Source organism: Blennius ocellaris (assembly GCF_963422515.1).
Source record: "Blennius ocellaris genome assembly, chromosome: 24".
NCBI lineage: Eukaryota > Metazoa > Chordata > Actinopteri > Blenniiformes > Blenniidae > Blennius > Blennius ocellaris.
This window is the reverse complement of record NC_137673.1, coordinates 6,395,135-6,415,057: the sequence shown is the minus strand read 5'-3', so window position 1 is coordinate 6,415,057 and position 19,923 is coordinate 6,395,135. Positions and strand designations below refer to the sequence as shown.

Below are 19,923 nucleotides of genomic sequence, written 5' to 3'. Positions count from 1 at the left end.
GTAAATGACCTTTTACTGCACACATTGTTTTTATTGGAAAGTGAATGGAAAGAGATACACCAATGATTTATTTCAGTTTAGTAGATTATTTGGGATCTGTATGTTGGTCATGCGCTGTAACGATAGTTTTGCAATATATGGTGCAGCTGCAAAATACATGCTACCACGCCATCGTGCAAAACCAACAATGACTTGCAGACAAGAAAAACACAATCATCTCAGTTGTATTGCCAATGTCACAGTCTATCTTCAGTAATAAATATTATATATAGGATTTAAAGTCATAGAGATAATATCAAGATGAATTAGAAACGACAATATTATTCTTTCAGAGTCCTGATCTTAATACCATGGAGTGTGTTTGAATTTTATACACACTATACTAAGTCCAAAGGTTCTTTTGGATAAAACTAGTGCACAGTCTTCAGGTAAACTAATTCATTGTTTATATTAATGTACTGCTAAATACTTTTATTGTTTTTAGACATTTATTATTGTTTGGGCTCAATAATATTTGTGAAACCTTGAATACATAAAGGATTCGTCCAATTTAGGGAATTTTTTCATTATTTACCATGAGCTGTGGAACAACGGGTTTGTAGATGGATGGATTTATAGATGGTTCATGAGCTGGCTTCAGTGTTCAGAATTTTTTAAACGAATGCAAATCTGGCCTCATATGAGTCTTTGTTTTAATAACATTTTAAAATATATAATCACTTGATATAACGATTATTATTATTGTTATTGTTATTATTGTTATTGTTATTATTAATCACTGACATCACCACGCCTCTTCACGTCTGATTAGTTATCGTACCGGGCAAGCTCGCTTTTCATTGGTCAAACTCTGGCAGCAGAGGACCAATCAGATGTAGTCATGTGTGACAAACAGGAAGTGGACTCGTTCCGATGCTGTTTGTAGTTTTTTTGTCCTCGCAGGGTTGGATGCCGGTGTTTGGACAGATTTAATGTCTTGACATGGACCACACTCTTCACAAGGGAGGATAATGACATTTCATCGACAGGTTACGTAGTGAAAGAGGACTTTGTTGTGAGAAACACGACAGGAGCGAGTGTTTCGGGGTCTCTTCCTGGTTTCTGTGGGTGAGGTCTGCTCGGAGATCATATCGGAACAAATCTACACACACGGGGAAATAAAACATGTGATTTATCAGGTTAGTTGTTATTTCTATTAACTTTCCTCCCTCTGTTTCCCCGGTGTGCTCCTCTGGAGCTTCCCTCAGCCGCTCACTGTGAACTGTTAGCTGCTCATGCTACATGCCTCTGCACCTGTCTCTTCTTTGTCTCCTCTCTGCGGTTTACTTTCACGCTTTGTGTCCGTTAGGCTGCAGATCGACTTAAACTGTGATCTAATATTATGTGGCATTTGTTTTAAATGTGCATGGAGTGTGTGAGCAGCTCCTCAGGCTGGACAAAGACCCCAGAGGTGTGCAGAAATGTGTGATCCGAGCTGTGTGTGTGTGTGTGTGTGTGTGTGTGTGTCCCCCAATAGTCTGAAGAGTCCTGAAATTGAAAAAAATGGCTTCTTCCAAAGCAAAGGTGGGAGTGAACAATGAGAGCCCGAAGGAGAGCGGTCTGTCTGAAGAAGCAGCTCAAAATACCAGGATATACAGCCTGGATGATTTGGAGACCATGGCCACAGTGGGTGAGTTTTATGTACACACACAGACACACACACCCACACACCACCCTCCAGCTGACACACACCTTGTGCTGTGAATGAAGGGACCCTGACCCAGCACAGGTGTATCTCACATGTCCAGTCTTTGAGATGACACAAGATCCACCCAGCAGCTGATCTTGTGTGAAGGCGGGCTTCACCTGGACAGGTGAACCATCCATCACAGGACAGGTACAGAGGTGGAAAGTCAGGCTCACACCTGGACTGTGACAGAACATGCAAACTCTATTCAGAAAGACCTGGCCTGGGCTCATATTAATGTGAACATCTGCAACACACAGCTGTACAGTTTTACAATAGTACCACTGAGAACCAGAACTGAATTGATCGTAGCTGACAGATATCATTGCTGTCATAATGGCAATAGCATCAAATTGTCAGATGTCCTGTGTGTGGATAAGCTTTTGACCTCATTTGACTGAAAACAATCCATTTGTATTTCATTGTAGTAAATCTTTGGGGTAACTATAAGTTGTTGGTATTGTTTATTGCTATATTCACATCAGATGGCTGATTGATGAGAGATCAAAGTAGGCTCTGTGGCTGTGGGACAGAATCGAGTTTGGATACCCAATATAGAAGATCAATGATTGTATAGATTAGAAGATGTGCTGTTGGTACAGAATATTAATGGATACTCGGTGTTGTATACAAGACTGACCGATGCTAAAGACAATGGATAGATGAATGTAAAACCTGTTGAAGGGTGCAGCCCTGCATGTTTGTGGTGTTGATGAAAATGTTATCATTAAATTGTGCAGAGACTAACGATGAGCAACTTGTTCATCACATAATGATGTCTGTCGAAGCATCGACGGGTCAGAACTTTTCCCAGTGGCTCATTTCTTTGTCCATTCATTAAAACTTAAAAAATAAGTGTTGTCTCAAAAGAGAAAATGCTAAAAAATAAAATACTGTCACAATTTGGCCCGTTTTGTAGTTGAAAGTGCTTTCAACATTGTCCCTAAAAATACTGTGTGTGTATAAAAGGCTCTTTGAATCCTATTATCACAATCTTCACAGCAAACCAATAATCTCCTCCGAGCTGGACTGAACACAGACTGCACTCGCATTTATCTTTCATCTTGTTCCCAAACTGAACAGGTAAATTGAGCCGGTATACACTTCACAAGGGTGCATTAAAGTGATCTGTATTCAAGAAGATTTATGGTTGAAGTAAAGAAGAGTGAATTGTAGACTCGGAGAGTCATAAACAGTTAAAATGAGATGACACCAGGTCCTCCACCCTTTATCTTTCCGTGTTTGATGAGAACAATCCTCCACTGAGGCACTTCACCATCTTTCAGTGTGTAGCGTCGCATTAAGTGCGCTGTCTTTTTGTCCATTAGTCAACACTGACATCATAAACACCACGAAGAGCAAACATTATTCAGATCTCATATCAGCCTGCCAGCCTCCTCCAGCTGACCTACTTTTCTTATTTTGTTTGTTTTTATTAGGATGACTCAGTTGTGTTGATTGTTTGATTCTAATCTGTAAATTACAACAGTGCTGAGAATATTCTCCCCGAGCTTTGACGCATTCGGCCAAACACTCTTAAAATCAGTGTTGAAACAGTGGAGATTTCTTTCTTCCAGATTCTGTAAGTGAGGCAGCCCGAGGTGATGTTCACTCTGTCGCAGTCTTGTCGAGGTTAGTTTGAATTCAGAAAGTTTGAGACAAACCTGCATCCTGATATTACACAAGACATTCCACAGTCTGGGGCTTCACCTGTAATATCTGAATCATCTCCTCCATAGAAGCAGCTCAACAAGCAAACATAAACCGCCTCAGACTCAGATTTGATGCTTTTTTTATTCACCAGGAGGAGATGGGTTTGCTCAATTTAACATCAAATCAACAGAGGGGTTGCTATTCGAGGTGATTTGCTGACAGCTGCAGAAAAGGAGATTTTTCACACTGAACTGGGAATGAAGAAAGCACAAACCCTTTATACATGTGACCAACATACATACACGTGGTTAAAATAATGGTTATTCTCCATTGTAATTGTTGAAGAAAAAAAAGTGTAAAATTTAAGATAACTCCGCTTATGAAGTTGTTTTGAGGGTCCAGGTGATTTTTATTTAAAGTGTCCAGAAACAGCTCTTTAGCCTTCGGTTCTACTTGTGCCACTAATAGAAGACAGACAATACACAAAGACACCAACATCATCTACGTACATGTTTGTGTTCACTGCACATCATGTCGTCTTATTGAGCAGATACTGTGCAGCCGTGAAGCCTTTTTGCTGAACACTTCTCTACAGGTTGTGCAGACGGCTTTAACGTACATTGTGATTTATGGTTTTGTGATCAGTAATATGCATCAAGCTACACGCGAGCAGCCCGAGCCCGCCGTCTGTGAGGGAGCAGCAGTCACCCTACATTGCTGGGGCTTATGAGCCCGCGTAAAAATCCAATTTGCTGAGCCATTCTGTCTGATGAGGGGGATTTGCCTCCGAAAACAAAAGCATCTAAAGCTCTTTATCTGTCCGCTCTCTTTTAATTGTTATTGAAATCATGAGGCGTCCCTCATGCACCATTAGACTTATTTGCTTCTGTCACATGTGGAGATATCCTCTGCGGCTCGGAGCCGGACTGTTGCTAGGGCGGATGAATTCAGCCTCCACCCAACCCCGTCAGGAGTGTTTCTCTGCTCCTGAAATGGAGCAGGTGAAGAAGCAGTGAGGGATGACCCCGTTCCCACAGGGACGAATATCAGTTGCAGGACATTATTCTAAGTGGAGCAGCTATTACGTGGGTTAGCTTCAGTGCCAGTGTCTTTTATTGGCCGTTCTCGGATGACAGCAGAGGAAACACGGAAGCAGCAGCCTCGTCCTGTAGAACAGCTCTCGTGGAACTGTGCGGGGCTTTCATGTTATCACATTTAATCACATCTGAGTAGATGAAGCAATTTAAAATTCAAGCTGATTCCCGAAGACCAACATTCTCACGCAACATAATCTTTATTCATTTGGGATTCTTTCAAGCCTCCAATATCTGGAGGAAAACAGTGGATCTAACATTAGCTCGAAGCTCCATGTTAGCATTGAGGTTCTACACAGAACCTCATTGTAAACTCTTTTTCTCATATCTTCCACATGTATTCATGTTTTCTCCTCACAGGTTTTAAGCAGAAACTTTCCTCCCCTCTGTTTCACCATCACATCTGTTGGCAGCTTCTTTTCACAAGTTGTGACGTGTTGGTGTGTCATTTGATCGGTATGCCGGGTGGAGAAACCAGCGACTATTCATCGGAACGGTTAAACATCTGCACCACAAATGTTAGTCAGTCAGTGATTAATTCTTGTACGAGGTGCGGTTAAGCTGTCATATACCCTCCTTCCATTAGTAGGAGCTACAGAGGCTCGGAACAGCAGTACTGGAGTAAACAGCTGGATCTGAATACACACAATATATTTTCTTGTTAAAGTACTGAACTATTATTTGTTAGTTTTGAGGGTTTTCCACTCAACATTTTCATTGAGCACAACGAAGAACTGGTTGCCTCTGAAGAAACATGTTCATTTCTGCCCTAAAATATTCGAGTAAAGGTATGAGGTGGTGACTTGACTGTGACGGCGTCCCGGCCTGAGACAAAGCTTCTTTGTGACGAAAGCTGAGAAACAAGATTGGCTGCGTTTCATTAGCATGTTGCAGCAGAGACTGTTGAATCACATCCTGTCGTCATTTATTGTCTCCTCACTGCTCATCAGCGGCTCCGCGCTGACCTTCAGTCTGAACTCTGCCGCTCCTGCGGGGCTTTTAGCCATTACCTCCCACTCTGCGTGCTTTTTCCAACCACAATCTGACCTGAACCTTGTGCAGTCGGCCTCGTCCAACAGGCATCACTCAGCGGTGAACGGATGGAGGACAAAGTAGGAGTGATGTGAGGCTGCCGTAGCTCTCTGTGACAGATAGAAAGCAGATGTGTCAGCCAGTGCTAATGTGATTGTCTACACATCATATTAGATTAAGGACGGCTGTTTTGTGTAAGATTACCAACACGAACATGAAAAAAAGGCATGTAACTAATTACACAGCCAGGGTGTGAAGACAGACAGAAAGTGAAACTAAAGGGTTTCCCTGCAGGCGGAGTCTGTGTTTCTACATGTTTAATAACTGCCTGTCAACACACACACACACACACACACACACTGCTCTGTCTCACACAAGAACACGCCGTGTGTGTTTCCAGCACGAAATACTGAAATTTCTAATCAGCTTTATTGTCTCTTAGCTCACACTTAAAGCTGGCAAATGGAACTCTTAAATACAAATCTGTGAAAGGAGCTAAAATGGCTAAAACATGAAAACCTGCTCAAATCACATGAAATTATGTTGAGAAGCTGGAGGGAAATACAGTCGAGTTCTGTGCACATCGGGGATTTATATACAATATATCTCAAATGTGTAGTTGTTGGAATACCAGTATGAACAACGTCCATGTCGCAAAAGACTGAACTGTGACTGTGTTTCCATGCACTTTGCATTCGTGCTCTGCAATTTCAAAATGACACTTTTTAATTATGAAAAAAAGTGAGATTAATCAGAGAAGTGTGCACTTAACTAATTGAAACTTAATCAATTAACCTGAATTATTTCATACCTGGAGGACTGAGGGAAGAAGTTAGTTATAAAACTGCAGATTTCAAAGCTCAAGAACATTAATATTGTGTACTTATTATTTATAACAAATTATGTCAGTGTTTCAGTGCTGTGCAAACATTGTTAGTTGCGTGTTTCTGTGATATTGTGCGTTAGTCCCTTTCATTGGAACACGAGACGCATGTTGAGATGACGATTATGACAGCGATGGTTGGTGTATTGGCTGTGATCGACAAGTGTTCACTTTCACTTCAGGTGTTTTTAATGTCGCCCCGCCTCAGGAACGGGGACGTTTGGCCGAGTGTTCCTGGTGAAGGACAAGAAGAGCCGGGCGTTCTTTGCCCTGAAGCAGATGAAGATCCCCGACGTGATCCGCCTCAAGCAGGAGCAGCACGTCCACAACGAGAAGGAGGTGCTGACCGAGGTCAACCACCCCTTCCTCATCCGACTGTGAGTCTGTACCACAAGCGCCTCGTGAGCAGAGACCCGACACATTCACCCCCACACAGCCTCCACACCCCGACATGTGCCCCGTGTCTCTTCAACTGCATCTCGGCGCCACCAAAACACCACTTCTGTCATGTGGATAACATCACAACATGCCAATTATTTAGTATATTCAAAATAATTCCAACCATCATTATTTAAAATAGCCTAGATTATTAGGTAGTGTCAAACATATGGCACGCAAGCCTCATTTTTGTTTTATTTAAAGGAAGGCTATGAGCGTTATATGTGATTTAATAGTTTCATTTCTTGTTCTGATGAGACTCTCCACAGCCTGATAAATGTTTCTGCGGATCCAGTTGGACCTGCGTTGATTGTGCTTTATTCTGTCTAATAAAACACTTGATCTGAATGTCCCCGCTCTGTAACGAGCAGGTTTATGTGAACACTGATGGCTGGTGTCAGTTTACACTCCAGAGATCTTCACTGCTTTATAACACTGATCCGTCTGCAGCTTTGCCCCTCAACCACAGCGGGGGAATGAAAGATTCAGACTCTGATTCGGCTTCGACACTTCATTCATGTGTGTGCGTGGTGGTTCTGTGTTTCCGGCAGCTTCTGGACTCACCATGACGAGCGCTTCCTCTACATGCTGATGGACTACGTCCCCGGCGGCGAGCTGTTCAGTTACCTGCGCAGCCGCGGCCGCTTCAGCAACACCACCGGCCTCTTCTACACCTCGGAGATCGTGTGTGCCATCGAGTACCTCCACTTCAAGGAGATCGTGTACCGAGACCTGAAGCCCGAGAACATCCTGCTGGACGGCGAAGGACACATCCGCCTCACCGACTTCGGCTTCGCCAAGAAGCTGTCTGACAGGTGAGACTGATCTTTAGGTCGACGTCGGTGTTCGTGTTCGTCAGCCAGTCGTATAGCCGACTCCCTGAGGCTGTCGCTAAATAACCTGTATGCTTTCCTTGACGTCGGATTTCGCCTCCAGGTGACGGAATGTCGCACTCAAATCACAAAGTTCAATACATGACAAAATGTCAGCTGCATTTCTGATTCTCACAAGAATGAAACACAGACAAATCATTTTTTCTTTAACGCGGACAGGCTCATTTCAAACATTCCTGTATGTTCGATATTGTGTGCAGAGAGAGTGACAAACGGAAAGCTATGATGAAGGTAAAATATGTCAAACTACAAAAATGAGTAATACAGATAAGAATAGTTGAACTGTAGGAACCTGGTGATGACGGGACAGAAGTCAGGAGAATGAAAATTCAGAAAAATGACGAAAAAACCGCAACACGCACAGTTTAGTTGTGTCTGGTTTCAACTGGGTCCAAGAAGAGAAAGAGCACTGTTATATTGTTAGTACCTGGATACTGGACAGCGTGCCACTGTTTATGTAATATCGATCAGGCTGAATTTCCTCTCCGCCTGTGCCGATCAGCAACAAGACGCCAAGTCTCCACAAAGCTGCAGCGCAGACTGAAGGTTTTCACGTTCTGTCAGGAAAGCCGCTTTTCACTAATGTCGGGGGTTTATGGCGACATGACACCAGCACAAAGAGCATTTTATTGTCTCACCAAACACAACCCGCTCCCACCAACGCGGCCCCACGCTGCGTTTTTATCCGTGGCCAGCTGAAGCGGGAAGCCTCATCTCAGATCGTGGCCGGGCGTCTTGATTCCCAGCGTGTCTGTGCTGTCATGTTTTGGGTCTGTCCTCACAAACACACTGACTTCAGCGACAATCCCTCTTTATTACTTCCACACTGCAGCCTACACACTCGTGGTGGGGGCTGCATGGAGCCGCTCGCAGGCAGGTAATTACTTCGTGACGCCGTGTGTCTCGTGTGCTGCATGCAGCTCGGGTATGTTCGGCTGTAGTTGTGAGCGAAGCTGCAAAATAGATTAGGAATGTCTCGTTATCGCCATAGCAACGCGCCCAATGCACATATGATGTGATTGTTGAAGAAGATACCATCCGGCTGGTTGTAATTGGGTCAGTAACAGTTACTTTGTGGGATTAGGATTATTTTTCTTTAAAGACATTAATATCATTTGAGGTTATCTGATGGCTGCGCAATATATTGGAAATTGTATTTTCACATGAGTAGTAAAGCTCAAAAGAAGTTTAATTATCACATATGGACGGCTCACGTGACGTCATTCAGCTTCCATTCTCGCCACAGTATCGCTTTTCATAATTTGTCGTAAAGTATTTTGTGGTAACTTTATCAGAGAACATTCAGAGCCAGATGCTGCAGTCGATCTTTACCAGCAAAGTTACATTGGCGTCAAATCCATACACGCTGAAGGCTGCAGAGACTGTGAAGCGACAGTCTCTTTAGTTCCAAAAGATAAAACTCCACTCAGTATCACAGTATTTTTCACTATAGTGATATCGGGAGTGACTGAACTGTGATCAGATGTTTTCTCCTTTGTGCATTCATGCTCTTCAAATTCAAAGTGACAATATGAAAGATAAGTTAATTGTGATTAATTCACAAAAAGTACATGATTGACAGGCCTGAATACTTCATATCTGGTGGAGGCTGAGAAATGAAGGAAAAATTACTAAAAACCGTCTCACACATTATTTTGTTATTGCAATACTCTTGTGATATTGCATGTTCACCTGATATCATGCAGTTTGACTATTTTATCTGAAAGCTTATTAAAGTGAACATTTTCAGAACATACTTTCTATGTTTTGCACTGAAATAACGTAGAAATGTTCAAACTGACAGTGAACATGCTGTGAAAAGTCAACATGACACAATTCCATCCTTGTGTGCACGATGTGCTTGATAGTACTTATACAGGCTATGCAGACTTACATCTTTAACTTAGTCTATTTTTACCGATTTCTTTTACTATATTATTACCAATTTTTTTATATAGCAGTGTGATTTTCTTCTAATCCTGCTTTGCGGCGGTAACACTGTATATTTCTCCGTCTGTGAGATCAATAAAGGATTATCTTATCTTAATTGATTCCCCCCCAAAAAACTAAATCATCCGACTGTTGTTTTGGAAGAACAAAGCACAAAGTCCTCAACATAAGCCACTTATGTAATAATAGTTTCTTGTTTCGGGTTTGTCCCCTGATAAAGTTCCACATAGTAAAGCTGGGGTTTCTGTGGGAGTTTGAAGTGTGAAGCTCAGACGAGGAGTCACCAGAGGAGCGGTGCACAGCGGCTGTGATCTGCACTGCAGTGTTTCCTCCGAGCTGACCCCCCCCCCCCCCCCCCCCCCCCCCCCCCCCCCCCCCACCACCACACACACACACACACACACACCCCGACATGTAAACATAATGGAGTTAGATTACATTTCCCCCGGACCGCCGCGCGCAGCAGATGGAGAGTGGATACCTCTCTGATGTGCAACTGACCCACTTATAAAAATGAAGGGCAGCACAATTGCCTGCGATGGGATGACAACTGCCTCATTGCTACAATAGCACTCTCCTGCTTTCCATGTTGAGGACATGATGGAGCACCATCAGTGCCTTGCCCTCCCAATGCTGCCACAGTGCCCCCTGCTGGCTGGCCTGCTCATCTGCACCTCCAGAATTGATATCCACTCTTGCACTGACTCTTGAACAAAATTGTTTTGAATCACTTTTTAAAAATGTTTGTCTCCCAGCTGAACATGACACATGTTCCATTTATAGTAGAGGTTGAATAGTTGATCCGGTAAAATCCACGGTCTCTGAAGCTGCCGTTCACTTCAGCTCCTGGTCTCCTCCTGGTAAAATAACCAGGATTTAATCCAAATAAAGAAAGGTCTCAGGGGAAATTTCACTCATTGAGTTTCACTGACAACCTGAAGGTTGTGTGCAGAGAAACAAAGCAAACTAAACAAATGAAAATGGAGAGAAAAACTATTTAAAAATAACTAAAATGGTCAAAAATAAAGGACTAGAATGGATAAAATGGCAATTAAAGGGAAAAAAAGGTGTAACAGCTAAAAGAGTCAATAGTTCTTTCTTGTTTATAAATGTAATACAAACCACAGTTTTGATGAGTAATTTAAAAACTACATGTACAGAAGTGTTTGATTTTTGGGGGCTCAAGATTTTTTTTTTTTTAAGAAGTTGGGTTTAAAACTTTATATAAAAAAAACCCGTCTCTTTCGGTGGTGAAGTTGGCTGCTCTCCGCGTCAACACGTGTTGTTATCGCCACATTACTACACTTTATTGCCCCGCCTCAACTTCAAGCGAGCAAATTACCATACCAATCACCGTCGCCGTGGCAACCGGCCCAAAGAGGTCATTACCCAGGTGATATCGGTGACGGACGATGAAAGGCTGGAGCCGGGCCGAGTGCTGTTCATCGAGTGTGTGTTTGTTCCCCGTCATCACACACACGAACACACGCGCCCGATGGTACATGTCTCCACAGTGTGTTCATCTGTCCAGTGCATGCATCGCTCCACAGATGGCTCTCTTTAACGCCTTCATGTCTGAAAGACTTTCCATCATATTCCACAAAAATCTAATTCATCTGGAACCGCAAAATAACGTTGACCTTCAGGATGAAGATTAAAACTGCACATGGAAGTATGTACTCAGTTTTATATGCATAGAAAAGCTTTTAAAAAAGATTTCATGCCATTTAAAAAGTGCATGTTGGCCTGCATTATTTTTGTGACAACATTGCAATTATTCTTTCAAATAACAGTGCTCCTCTCTGTTTTAAATGAATTGCGCAATTTTGTACAGTGTGAATGCAGAGTTCACAGAAACATCATTTACATATATATTGTATCCTGATACCTCAGCAATAATGAAATCATGATAGATTTAGATTTTAATACAATTTTCACCACGCTGAATACATTATTAATTTAGTGCTTTTGACTGTCTGCTGTGCAACTCGATTAAAATAAAATCTAAATGAATATTTACACATACTTTCCTGACCTTACGGAGGGGCTAAAGCCCATTTCGGGGACATTGTTAACGAGAAATGGTGAAATGTGCGGCATGCACAGGACTGACGTGTGTTGAATACGTTTCCCTTCAGGACCTGGACCCTGTGCGGGACTCCAGAGTATCTGGCTCCGGAAGTCATCCAAAGCAAAGGCCACGGGCGGGCCGTGGACTGGTGGGCTCTGGGGATCCTCGTCTTCGAAATGCTCGCCGGGTAAGTTGTGCGCTCGACCCGCGTCCGCCACCGGGGGGCGCTCTGCTCCGACACAAACACATTTTACACCAAATGACATCTGCGGCCACAAAACATGTCTGAAATGAAGGGAACAAACTCCTAAAGTTTACATTTAATTTTACTATACATGAAGGGTATAAATAAAAGGAAGTGGGTTTTTTTTCTGTATTAGCTTTTTTTTTTGGCCATTTGGAGCTGCCAATATAACCTTGGTCGTCTTTGAACCTCTTCATTCCCCCGACTCTCGTTCGTCTGGATCTATTGACGGTTAGCTTACTGCGAGGTCAACAAAAGTCAATGTGTCGAGTCCTCGTCCACTCGTCTTGAAAGGTCCCCCGTCGTCGGGCCCGCCTTCTCTCTTCTGTGGTAGGAAACTGAGGCGGCTCCGACTGTGTGGAAGGAATGTGACCTTTTCCCAGCATTCATAGCGGGGCTTTGAAGAGTTTCGGTTCTGCAGACACTGGATGCTCTTTTGTCCACGGACGGGCAGTTAATATAAATGCACCTCAGACAAAGAACCTCCCTCATCTTTAAAAAAAAAAAAAAAAAAAAGTTAACAAAACAGAAAAAAAACATAACCCAATATCAGCAGATCTCGATTGTAGTTATGAAACATCAACTTAAGATCTAGTTTTTGTACGTACAGTAATAAAGTAAATTAACTTTCTGAGATGTGTTCTCTTCATTTTAAAGGTGTTCAAACATGTTCTGTGGCTCCAGATGAGTTTTATTCATTGGAAAATGGTAAAAAAAAAATGAGTCTTTTGTTCAGGAGGGTTTCCAGGACTCTGCTGTAAATCCCAGAATGTGGAGTGTGTGTTTGTGAAGATCCAGCGGTGTGGATGACCCGGGTTGAAGCCCGAGTTAAATAAACAAAAAGTTCAGGAGAAGAAGAGTCGATCCTTTTTCTGAGACGCTGCCTTCGGGGCCAGATTACTGGACTTCATGTCAACACTTCTGTGTGTGTGCGCGTGAGTGTGTGTGTTTCCGCCACTTGACATGAGGGCGGATCATTAAACACAGGATTTCGCCAACATCATCCATTCATCAGCGTTTGTGTAGAAAAGTTGAGGACGAAACATTCGATCACAGAAAAATAGAGCTCATGCAGGGAGAACATGCAAACTCCTTGTTCCTTCATTTATCAGTTTATAGCGTTAAACACGCAAAGCTCAAGGAAAAGCAGCAGATTGTCGGTGGAAGTAAATGGTTGAGACATCCTGCCTCAACTATTCAATCTTGTCTTGACTTTAAATGGAACATTTTGACCTTTGAACTGTGAGATAAGAGGCATTTAGAAGCACAAGGTAAAGATGTTGAGTTCCCTATAATGCAGTGGAAGTTTCATAGAGCCACTGCAGAGGAGCTGTGGAGCCGCATGTGGCTGAAAGTAAAGTCGACATCATCAGATAATCACTGTATGGTATCATCCTCCCACATGTTGCTGCAGTGACCCAGATTCTTCAGCTGTGAAGCATCACTGTTGGAGAAGAAGAAAGAAATAGCAGCCAGCTCTCAGACGCCTCCGCCCCAGTCTCCACTCTGTGTGCGCGTGTGCGTGTGCGTGTGCTGCTGGCCTGATGTGTTTCGAAGCTGCTCTCATTATGTAATGTGTGGGTAATGACAAATCCAGGCCGGAGACACGGAGGAAATCACTGAGTCCTCTAACTGGAGGAAACAGACACTGACATCAGATCAGCCAAAAACCTGTGAGCCCAGTCGACTCCTCTCACTGGACCAGAGATCTGCAACCAATAACAACAAAACACACCTTTGTTCTCTCTCTATACATCAACAGCACACCTATTGTAACTCACCTGTATGTTTAAGCTTCAAAATGAAGAAGACACGGCTCATAATCTTAGATATGTTGCATTCAGGATATTTAAAATCCTGATATTACTGTATTCAACACCCATTTGATCTGTTTGACCTTTTCAGTCTATTTTAGCTTCATTGGCAGTTTTATCACTTTTCTATTTGATCAGTTTCATGTCAGAATGTGTTGTTTGTTTTTGACAATTGAGCTATCTTTGTGTTTAAGCCCGCGCCTCAGTCGCCTGGAGATGACTCTGTGTGTCCGCAGGTATCCTCCGTTCTTCGACGACAATCCTTTTGGCATCTATCAGAAGATCCTGGCCGGAAAACTGGAATTCCCTCGTCATCTGGACTTCTACGTCAAGTAAGTAATCCTTTCTTGAGGTCATTGAGTAGGAATCATGATTAAAAAGAGGACGAAGGACAAACGCTTTCAGAGCTGAACGTCCTCTACGCCTGCATCAGTTATTAAATGAAAAGGACAGATGGGATATTTCTAAATTCAGTCCTCCGTGGTGAACTAATACTTTTAAATTAGTTTAAAAAGTAGCTTGTGAAATTATTTGATGTAAGACTGGCAACATGTCATTAAAAAACAGCATAAAATCCTAAAACTTCCCCATCAGTGACGGAAAAAGAATCGGCTTTGTTTCCATCTTGTACAGAAATACAACGTGTGTGAAAATGTCCAGTGTGTTTTCACAGAAACGAACTCCAGCTCATAATTCCGGCCGATTATTGTGATTCGCGGGCCTGGCATCTCTGTATATTCTCACATTGATTAACTCTGACCCTCTATGAAGTGAGTCGGATAAAAGGGTTAAGGAGATGGATGGAAGTCGGAGTTTTCTGTTGTTTTCCAACAAAGTGTATTTCTTGATGATTAATCAGCACAGTAAATGATAAACTCATCTGCACTTCCACACGCTCTGTGAGATTCGGGGGATTTTTTTTTTTTTAATAACTTGTAAGCTCCTGCACATTCTTGTCAGGCTGCTGTAGGAACCAGGGCCAGCGTTCCCACCGTAAACACACACTCACACACACACTCTCACACACACGCACACACACACACTGAAGTGGTGTGGAGGAGTGCATCAGGTCAACAGTGTGTCAACACTTCAGCCAGCAGCTGCTTTCCTAACACAGGCATGACCACACTGTGTGACGAGCAGGCAGGAAACATGAAATATTCCTCCGAAAGCGGCTGGCCGGAGGCTGAATCACCAGGGGAAACTGTCAGTGTGTGTGTGTGTGTGTGTGAGAGATGTGTGTGTGTGTGTGTGTGTGTGTGTGTGTGTGTGTGTGTGTGTGTGTGTGTGTGTGTGTGTGTGTGTGTGTGTGTGTGTGTGTGTGTGTGTGTGTGTGTGTGTGTGTGTGTGTGTGTGTGTGTGTGTGTGTGTGTGTGTCAGGACACATTCTTGCAGCATGAAGCTTATGAAGCAGCACTCCGGGGCCATCACCGCTCCGGAGGTCTGCAACCTCGACAAACTGAGAGATGTTTTATAAAATTCATCTGCAGCCAGGAAACATTTTAACCTTGAAATGAAAGAGCGAACGGCTCATGCATCATCTTTACATCCAAAAACTGTCCGGATTAAAGGAGACGTGTTCCGCTGGATCGATCTGTGTTGTTCATTTTGGCTTTTGACCTTCTCTCGGCAGTGGCTTTACATCAGCAGCTGTTTGTGGGTCAACCCTCTGTAGCACCAAATGCCGAGAGGTTTTGTAGTGTGATGAAAAGTTCCAAAGGATTCACGTGAAATTGAGTTTTGCCCATAAAGTGGACTGTGTGTGTTAATCTGTCCTTCAGTCGGATTCAGTCTCCTCTCTACTTTCCTCCTCAGAGACCTCATCAAGAAGTTTCTGGTCACTGACCGAGCGCGGAGACTCGGGAACATGAAGGTCAGTTACTTCCACTTCTTCAGCACACACACACACACACACACACACACACACACACACACACACACACACACACACACACACACACACACACACACACACACACACACACACACACACGCACACACGCACCATGTGGTTCCACTTACTCTAACTGAACTGTTTTATGGTGGATTTTTACAAACAAACACTGTTTTCACATATTTTCAACAACAGCTGAAATGATTGTTTAATTTAAAATCGCCTCTCGCACGTTTTCAGGACTTTAAGGTAAAAATTATAAAATGAAGAGAATGGCTCTTTGTTTTGTTGCCTGCTGAAGGACTTTTAAGAGCTTTTGTGAGGTTTCCTCGCCTGATGTTCTCTTGTTATTCACTGTAACTACAATAGAATGTTGCTGCAGGTTGGTTTAGCAGAATCAGAGAAGAGCGAGTCCCTGGATTTCTTGCTTCTTGCAGCTTCAGCACTCGTCAATGTGAGCTGAGAAGTTTCCATTCAGACTAGAGAAGTGCAGCTTTTCAATCAGCATTGCAGCCACAAATAAAGCTCTGGGCCCCTTCGTTAACTCCACATAATCCCCACAGTGTTTGGAAACACTCCAAGACGTCTCAAAGGTCTTTTTAATTATTTCTGATAAAATGCTCTTTAAGGATTTAGGACGCGGGCGTCCTCTTTGACTTGAGCTGAGAAATGTTGAGTTTCCCAAAAAGAAAACAATGATTAAAACAAAATAAAGAAACATCTCTGAGGAAAATAGAGCAATGTGAACAGAATGAAAAATATATGAAAGTTAAAAAAAAAACTAAAATGGCAAAAAGAACAAATTATTAAATTGGCCAAAATATCAAAATGAAACTACTAAAATGAGTGGAAAATAGCTAAAACAGTTAAAGGAACTTAAATGTCTTAAAGGGCTGAAAGGTTCTAGTTGTAACTTTTCACAACAGCAAAGAACTAAAACAAATAAAACTGTCAAAAACTGTTTAAAATGGATTCAAACTAAACTAAAACAGCTAAAATAACAAAAAACAACCCGAGCTTTAAGCAGTTGAATCTACTAATGGTCTGTGAAACGACTCCAGTTCTACATTGTAATTATTAAAATGTCTAAATAAAACAAAAGACACAGTTTTGGTAAATATAATAACTGTACTGTATTCTGATGTTTAAAGATGTTTTGTGACTCCAGACGATAATATTTGGTAGAAAGTTGACACAAAATGAAAATGAAAATGACTCTGCTCATGTACATTTGTACAGGGAGGCTCTTAAAATATTATTATATTCACCAAATTGTGTTATATTTAGGAACTACAGTGTAGAACTGCTGATATTTTAGTCAAAAAGAACTCCAAGAAGCAGAACAGTGTGGTGAAAAGCTGCAGAAACCCCAGGTCAGCAGGTGGTGTGGTGAACCTGGAGGTGCTTGTGTGTTCCAGAACGGAGCGGACGACGTGAAGAAGCATCGCTGGTTCAAGACGGTGGACTGGGAGGCCGTCCCCCTCAGGAAGATGAAGGTGATCCTCCGTCGGGTTCAGCCTCACATCGCTGATCCCGCCCTCTGATGACTGAGCCGTGTGTGTTTCCCCCCCAGCCTCCGATCGTCCCGAAAGTCTCGCACGAAGGCGACACGTCCAACTTCGACGTCTACCCGGAGGACGACTGGAAGAAAGACCCCGCGGTGCCGCCGAAGGACCTGGAGATCTTCAAGAACTTCTGAGCCGGAGGGGGGAAAAAAAACACTGTTTACCACTGTGGAGGTTGTGAGGGCGGAGGTCCAGCTGGACCGACCACCTCCACACAGGACAACTCCACTGACATGATTCACTTTTAGAGTTTATTTATCGGACTCCAGTCCAAAACTTTGATCTTCTTCTTTTTTTTTTTTTTTTTAATCACTGTTTTGTTTTCTGAGCCTGCTCATATGCAAAAACACCAAAAGACTGTTATTTCCTGTGTCTCTAAAGAAAAGATTCAGGTCTTTTTTATATTGTTTTATACGTTCTCTCTTTTTACTCTGTTCATATTTAAAGTGACTCCACACCGGTGCTGTTAACCAACCAGAACGTCTGCAACCTCACTTGAATGGAAGTAACCATTTGTGTTTTGTTTTTTTTATTATTATTTATTTACATATCAAACTGGAGATGCCACAAACAAAAAAACACTATATTGAAAGTGTCAAATGAGAAAAAATACAGAAAGAATTACCAAAACACTAAATGAACAACAGCAGCCAATGGAATAAAATGGCTAAAAATACCAATACAAGAAAAAAAAGTACTTGAATGGCTGAAACAGCTAAAAAAAGAAAAGAAAAGAGGAAGAGCTCGTGAACAAAAATAACTGGTCTAACAAGTATTAAGAAAAATACTAATAAAAAGTTGCATAAAATCACTAATAGTTGAAATGCCTTAAAAAAAATGATAGAACTAAAATAGAATTTGACTAAATTAAATAATAATAAAAATGGTTAAAACATTACAGACTCAAAATGCTGAAAGAACCGCCAACATGTTGTTTTTTTAATGTTATAGATGCAACATAAACCTCAGTTCCTAACAAAGGTTAAAGTCTGTGTTTTCTTCATTTTATAGCTTAAAAGTGTTTTGTGGCTCCAGTTGCTTTTCAGCCCCTTTTAACGTTGATGTTTTTTGATGGTTGCAGACGTGTGGTTAAACTTTTGACTCCTGATTATTCACACGTTGTCTTTAAACTGTGTGTCTTTGGTTTAACCTGAGTGAGGATCCCTCTCCGGCCTCTCCTGCATCTCTTCCTGGTGCCTTCTGGCAAACTTCCTCTTTGTTCCCTGTCGTGGAGCTCCGAGTCACTGAAGCAGTGAGTGGACATTCCCATTCGAAATATCTTAACGTTTATCTCTGCTGGTTTTAATTTCTCTGTGAGAAGCCCGACACAGACTCTGAATTCACTGGGTTTTGAGTTGAAGTACTCCGTTTGTAAATTGTTTCCAAACAAAAAAAAAAATCCAAATGATGACTCCGTTTCTTCCCAGCCGAAAAGAGGAACGCATGAGTGGCTTCACCGGAGGAGTGTGTGGTCCCTTTAAAGTCCGATCAGACTGTTTGTGGTGGACACTTGTTTAAAGGTGCCTTCGTGACAGCTTGATGTCCTGCACACTCTCTTTTTCTTCCATTACGTGCTTCCTCACGCTTCACCTGTCCCTCTGTACTCACATGGATATATTGGCCTTTCAAATAAACTTCATGAATGTGTCCTTCATTGTAGTGAAGACAACTCTCGCTCATTTCCATCTTATCCAGCTCTGTCCTCCCAGATGAAGGTCTAAATGGGCCATTTAAAGTACAGAAAGGTTCCAGTCAATGTAGATTCAGAGTGAAATGTGCAACGTTGCACTCGCCAATACTTAATACAACGTCGTCTGCATAATCTGAAACATTTCTTCCCGAGTGAGCCTGTTCGATGAAGAAAGGAGGTGATAAGTTCACATCATATTGTTCCCCACTGGCATCGCCTGGCCTGGCATGTAAATCAAAGTGTTTTGGGTGATTTACACAGAAATTTGCAGGAAAAACACAACCTTTCCAGCAGGTGGCCCTCGTGTGAAAAGTGCGTGAGAGGTGGTGTTTTCTTCCATTCTGTGTGAAAATAAGACTATTTGCAGATTTTCAGTGAAGGCAGCTTTCTGTGTGACTGAAAGTCCTCTTTTCTCACTGTTACGTGTTCCGATTTTTCTTTTTGTTTTATAAATTGATTAAACTGTCTACTTTTCTTTAACTGTTTCAATTCAAACGTATCTATTTCTCATGGAGGAAATAAGTTTGGATTGGATCAGATTGGGGTGCACAGAAACAATGCAAGCCATTGACAAGGAACACCGGCGTTATTGTCCGTGTGCGCGGCCGGACCTTTTACTGTGACGCACACCGTCCGCGCTGCACAGTTTAGCGCTGCACAGTTTAGTGCTGCAAGACGCCGCCAGAGTTTAAGCTGAAAGTGTTGTTTACAAATATAAAAGGATGATCCCGTGCAAGATGACATCAATGAATACAGAGAGGCAGTCGGTAAGTTGACGGAACTCTTGAGTTTATTGGTTTCATACTGCTAGCTTTAGCTTAGCCACAGGTTTGTTGCCTGGCAACGCCAGTGTTAACTCTTTAATGGCTAAACATATTTTTTCTTTATTAAATGAGGGTATTTGGTCTTTTTTGTTTCATTGTGGATGTGATTTGTTTTCAGCTTCTCACCTTTTGTCCCATTTTCTACAAAACTT

General features: G+C 42.4%; 1 protein-coding gene across 1 annotated transcript; it reads left to right on the top strand.

The window, feature by feature from the left end:
• Nucleotides 1-930: 930 nt before the first annotated feature.
• On the top strand, nucleotides 931-18,911 carry prkx (protein kinase X-linked). The gene is made up of 9 exons (XM_080520200.1): nucleotides 931-1,178; nucleotides 1,517-1,669; nucleotides 6,597-6,765; nucleotides 7,378-7,641; nucleotides 11,808-11,927; nucleotides 14,035-14,130; nucleotides 15,614-15,671; nucleotides 17,111-17,188; nucleotides 17,266-18,911. Exons 2-9 carry the CDS (start codon nucleotides 1,543-1,545, stop codon nucleotides 17,389-17,391), a joined length of 1,038 nt encoding a protein of 345 aa, XP_080376326.1. The 5' UTR covers nucleotides 931-1,178; nucleotides 1,517-1,542; the 3' UTR covers nucleotides 17,392-18,911.
• The last annotated feature ends 1,012 nt before the right edge of the window (nucleotides 18,912-19,923 follow it).

What these genes read in the sequence shown, in the direction of transcription:
- prkx (XM_080520200.1), top strand. Translation starts at nt 1,543, where the DNA reads ATGGCTTCTTCCAAAGCAAAGGTGGGAGTGAACAATGAGAGCCCGAAG. An exon ending in GCCAAGAAGCTGTCTGACAG is followed by an intron (nt 7,642 to 11,807) that starts GTGAGACTGATC and finishes GTTTCCCTTCAG; the next exon opens with GACCTGGACCCTGTGCGGGA. An exon ending in GTCTTCGAAATGCTCGCCGG is followed by an intron (nt 11,928 to 14,034) that starts GTAAGTTGTGCG and finishes GTGTGTCCGCAG; the next exon opens with GTATCCTCCGTTCTTCGACG.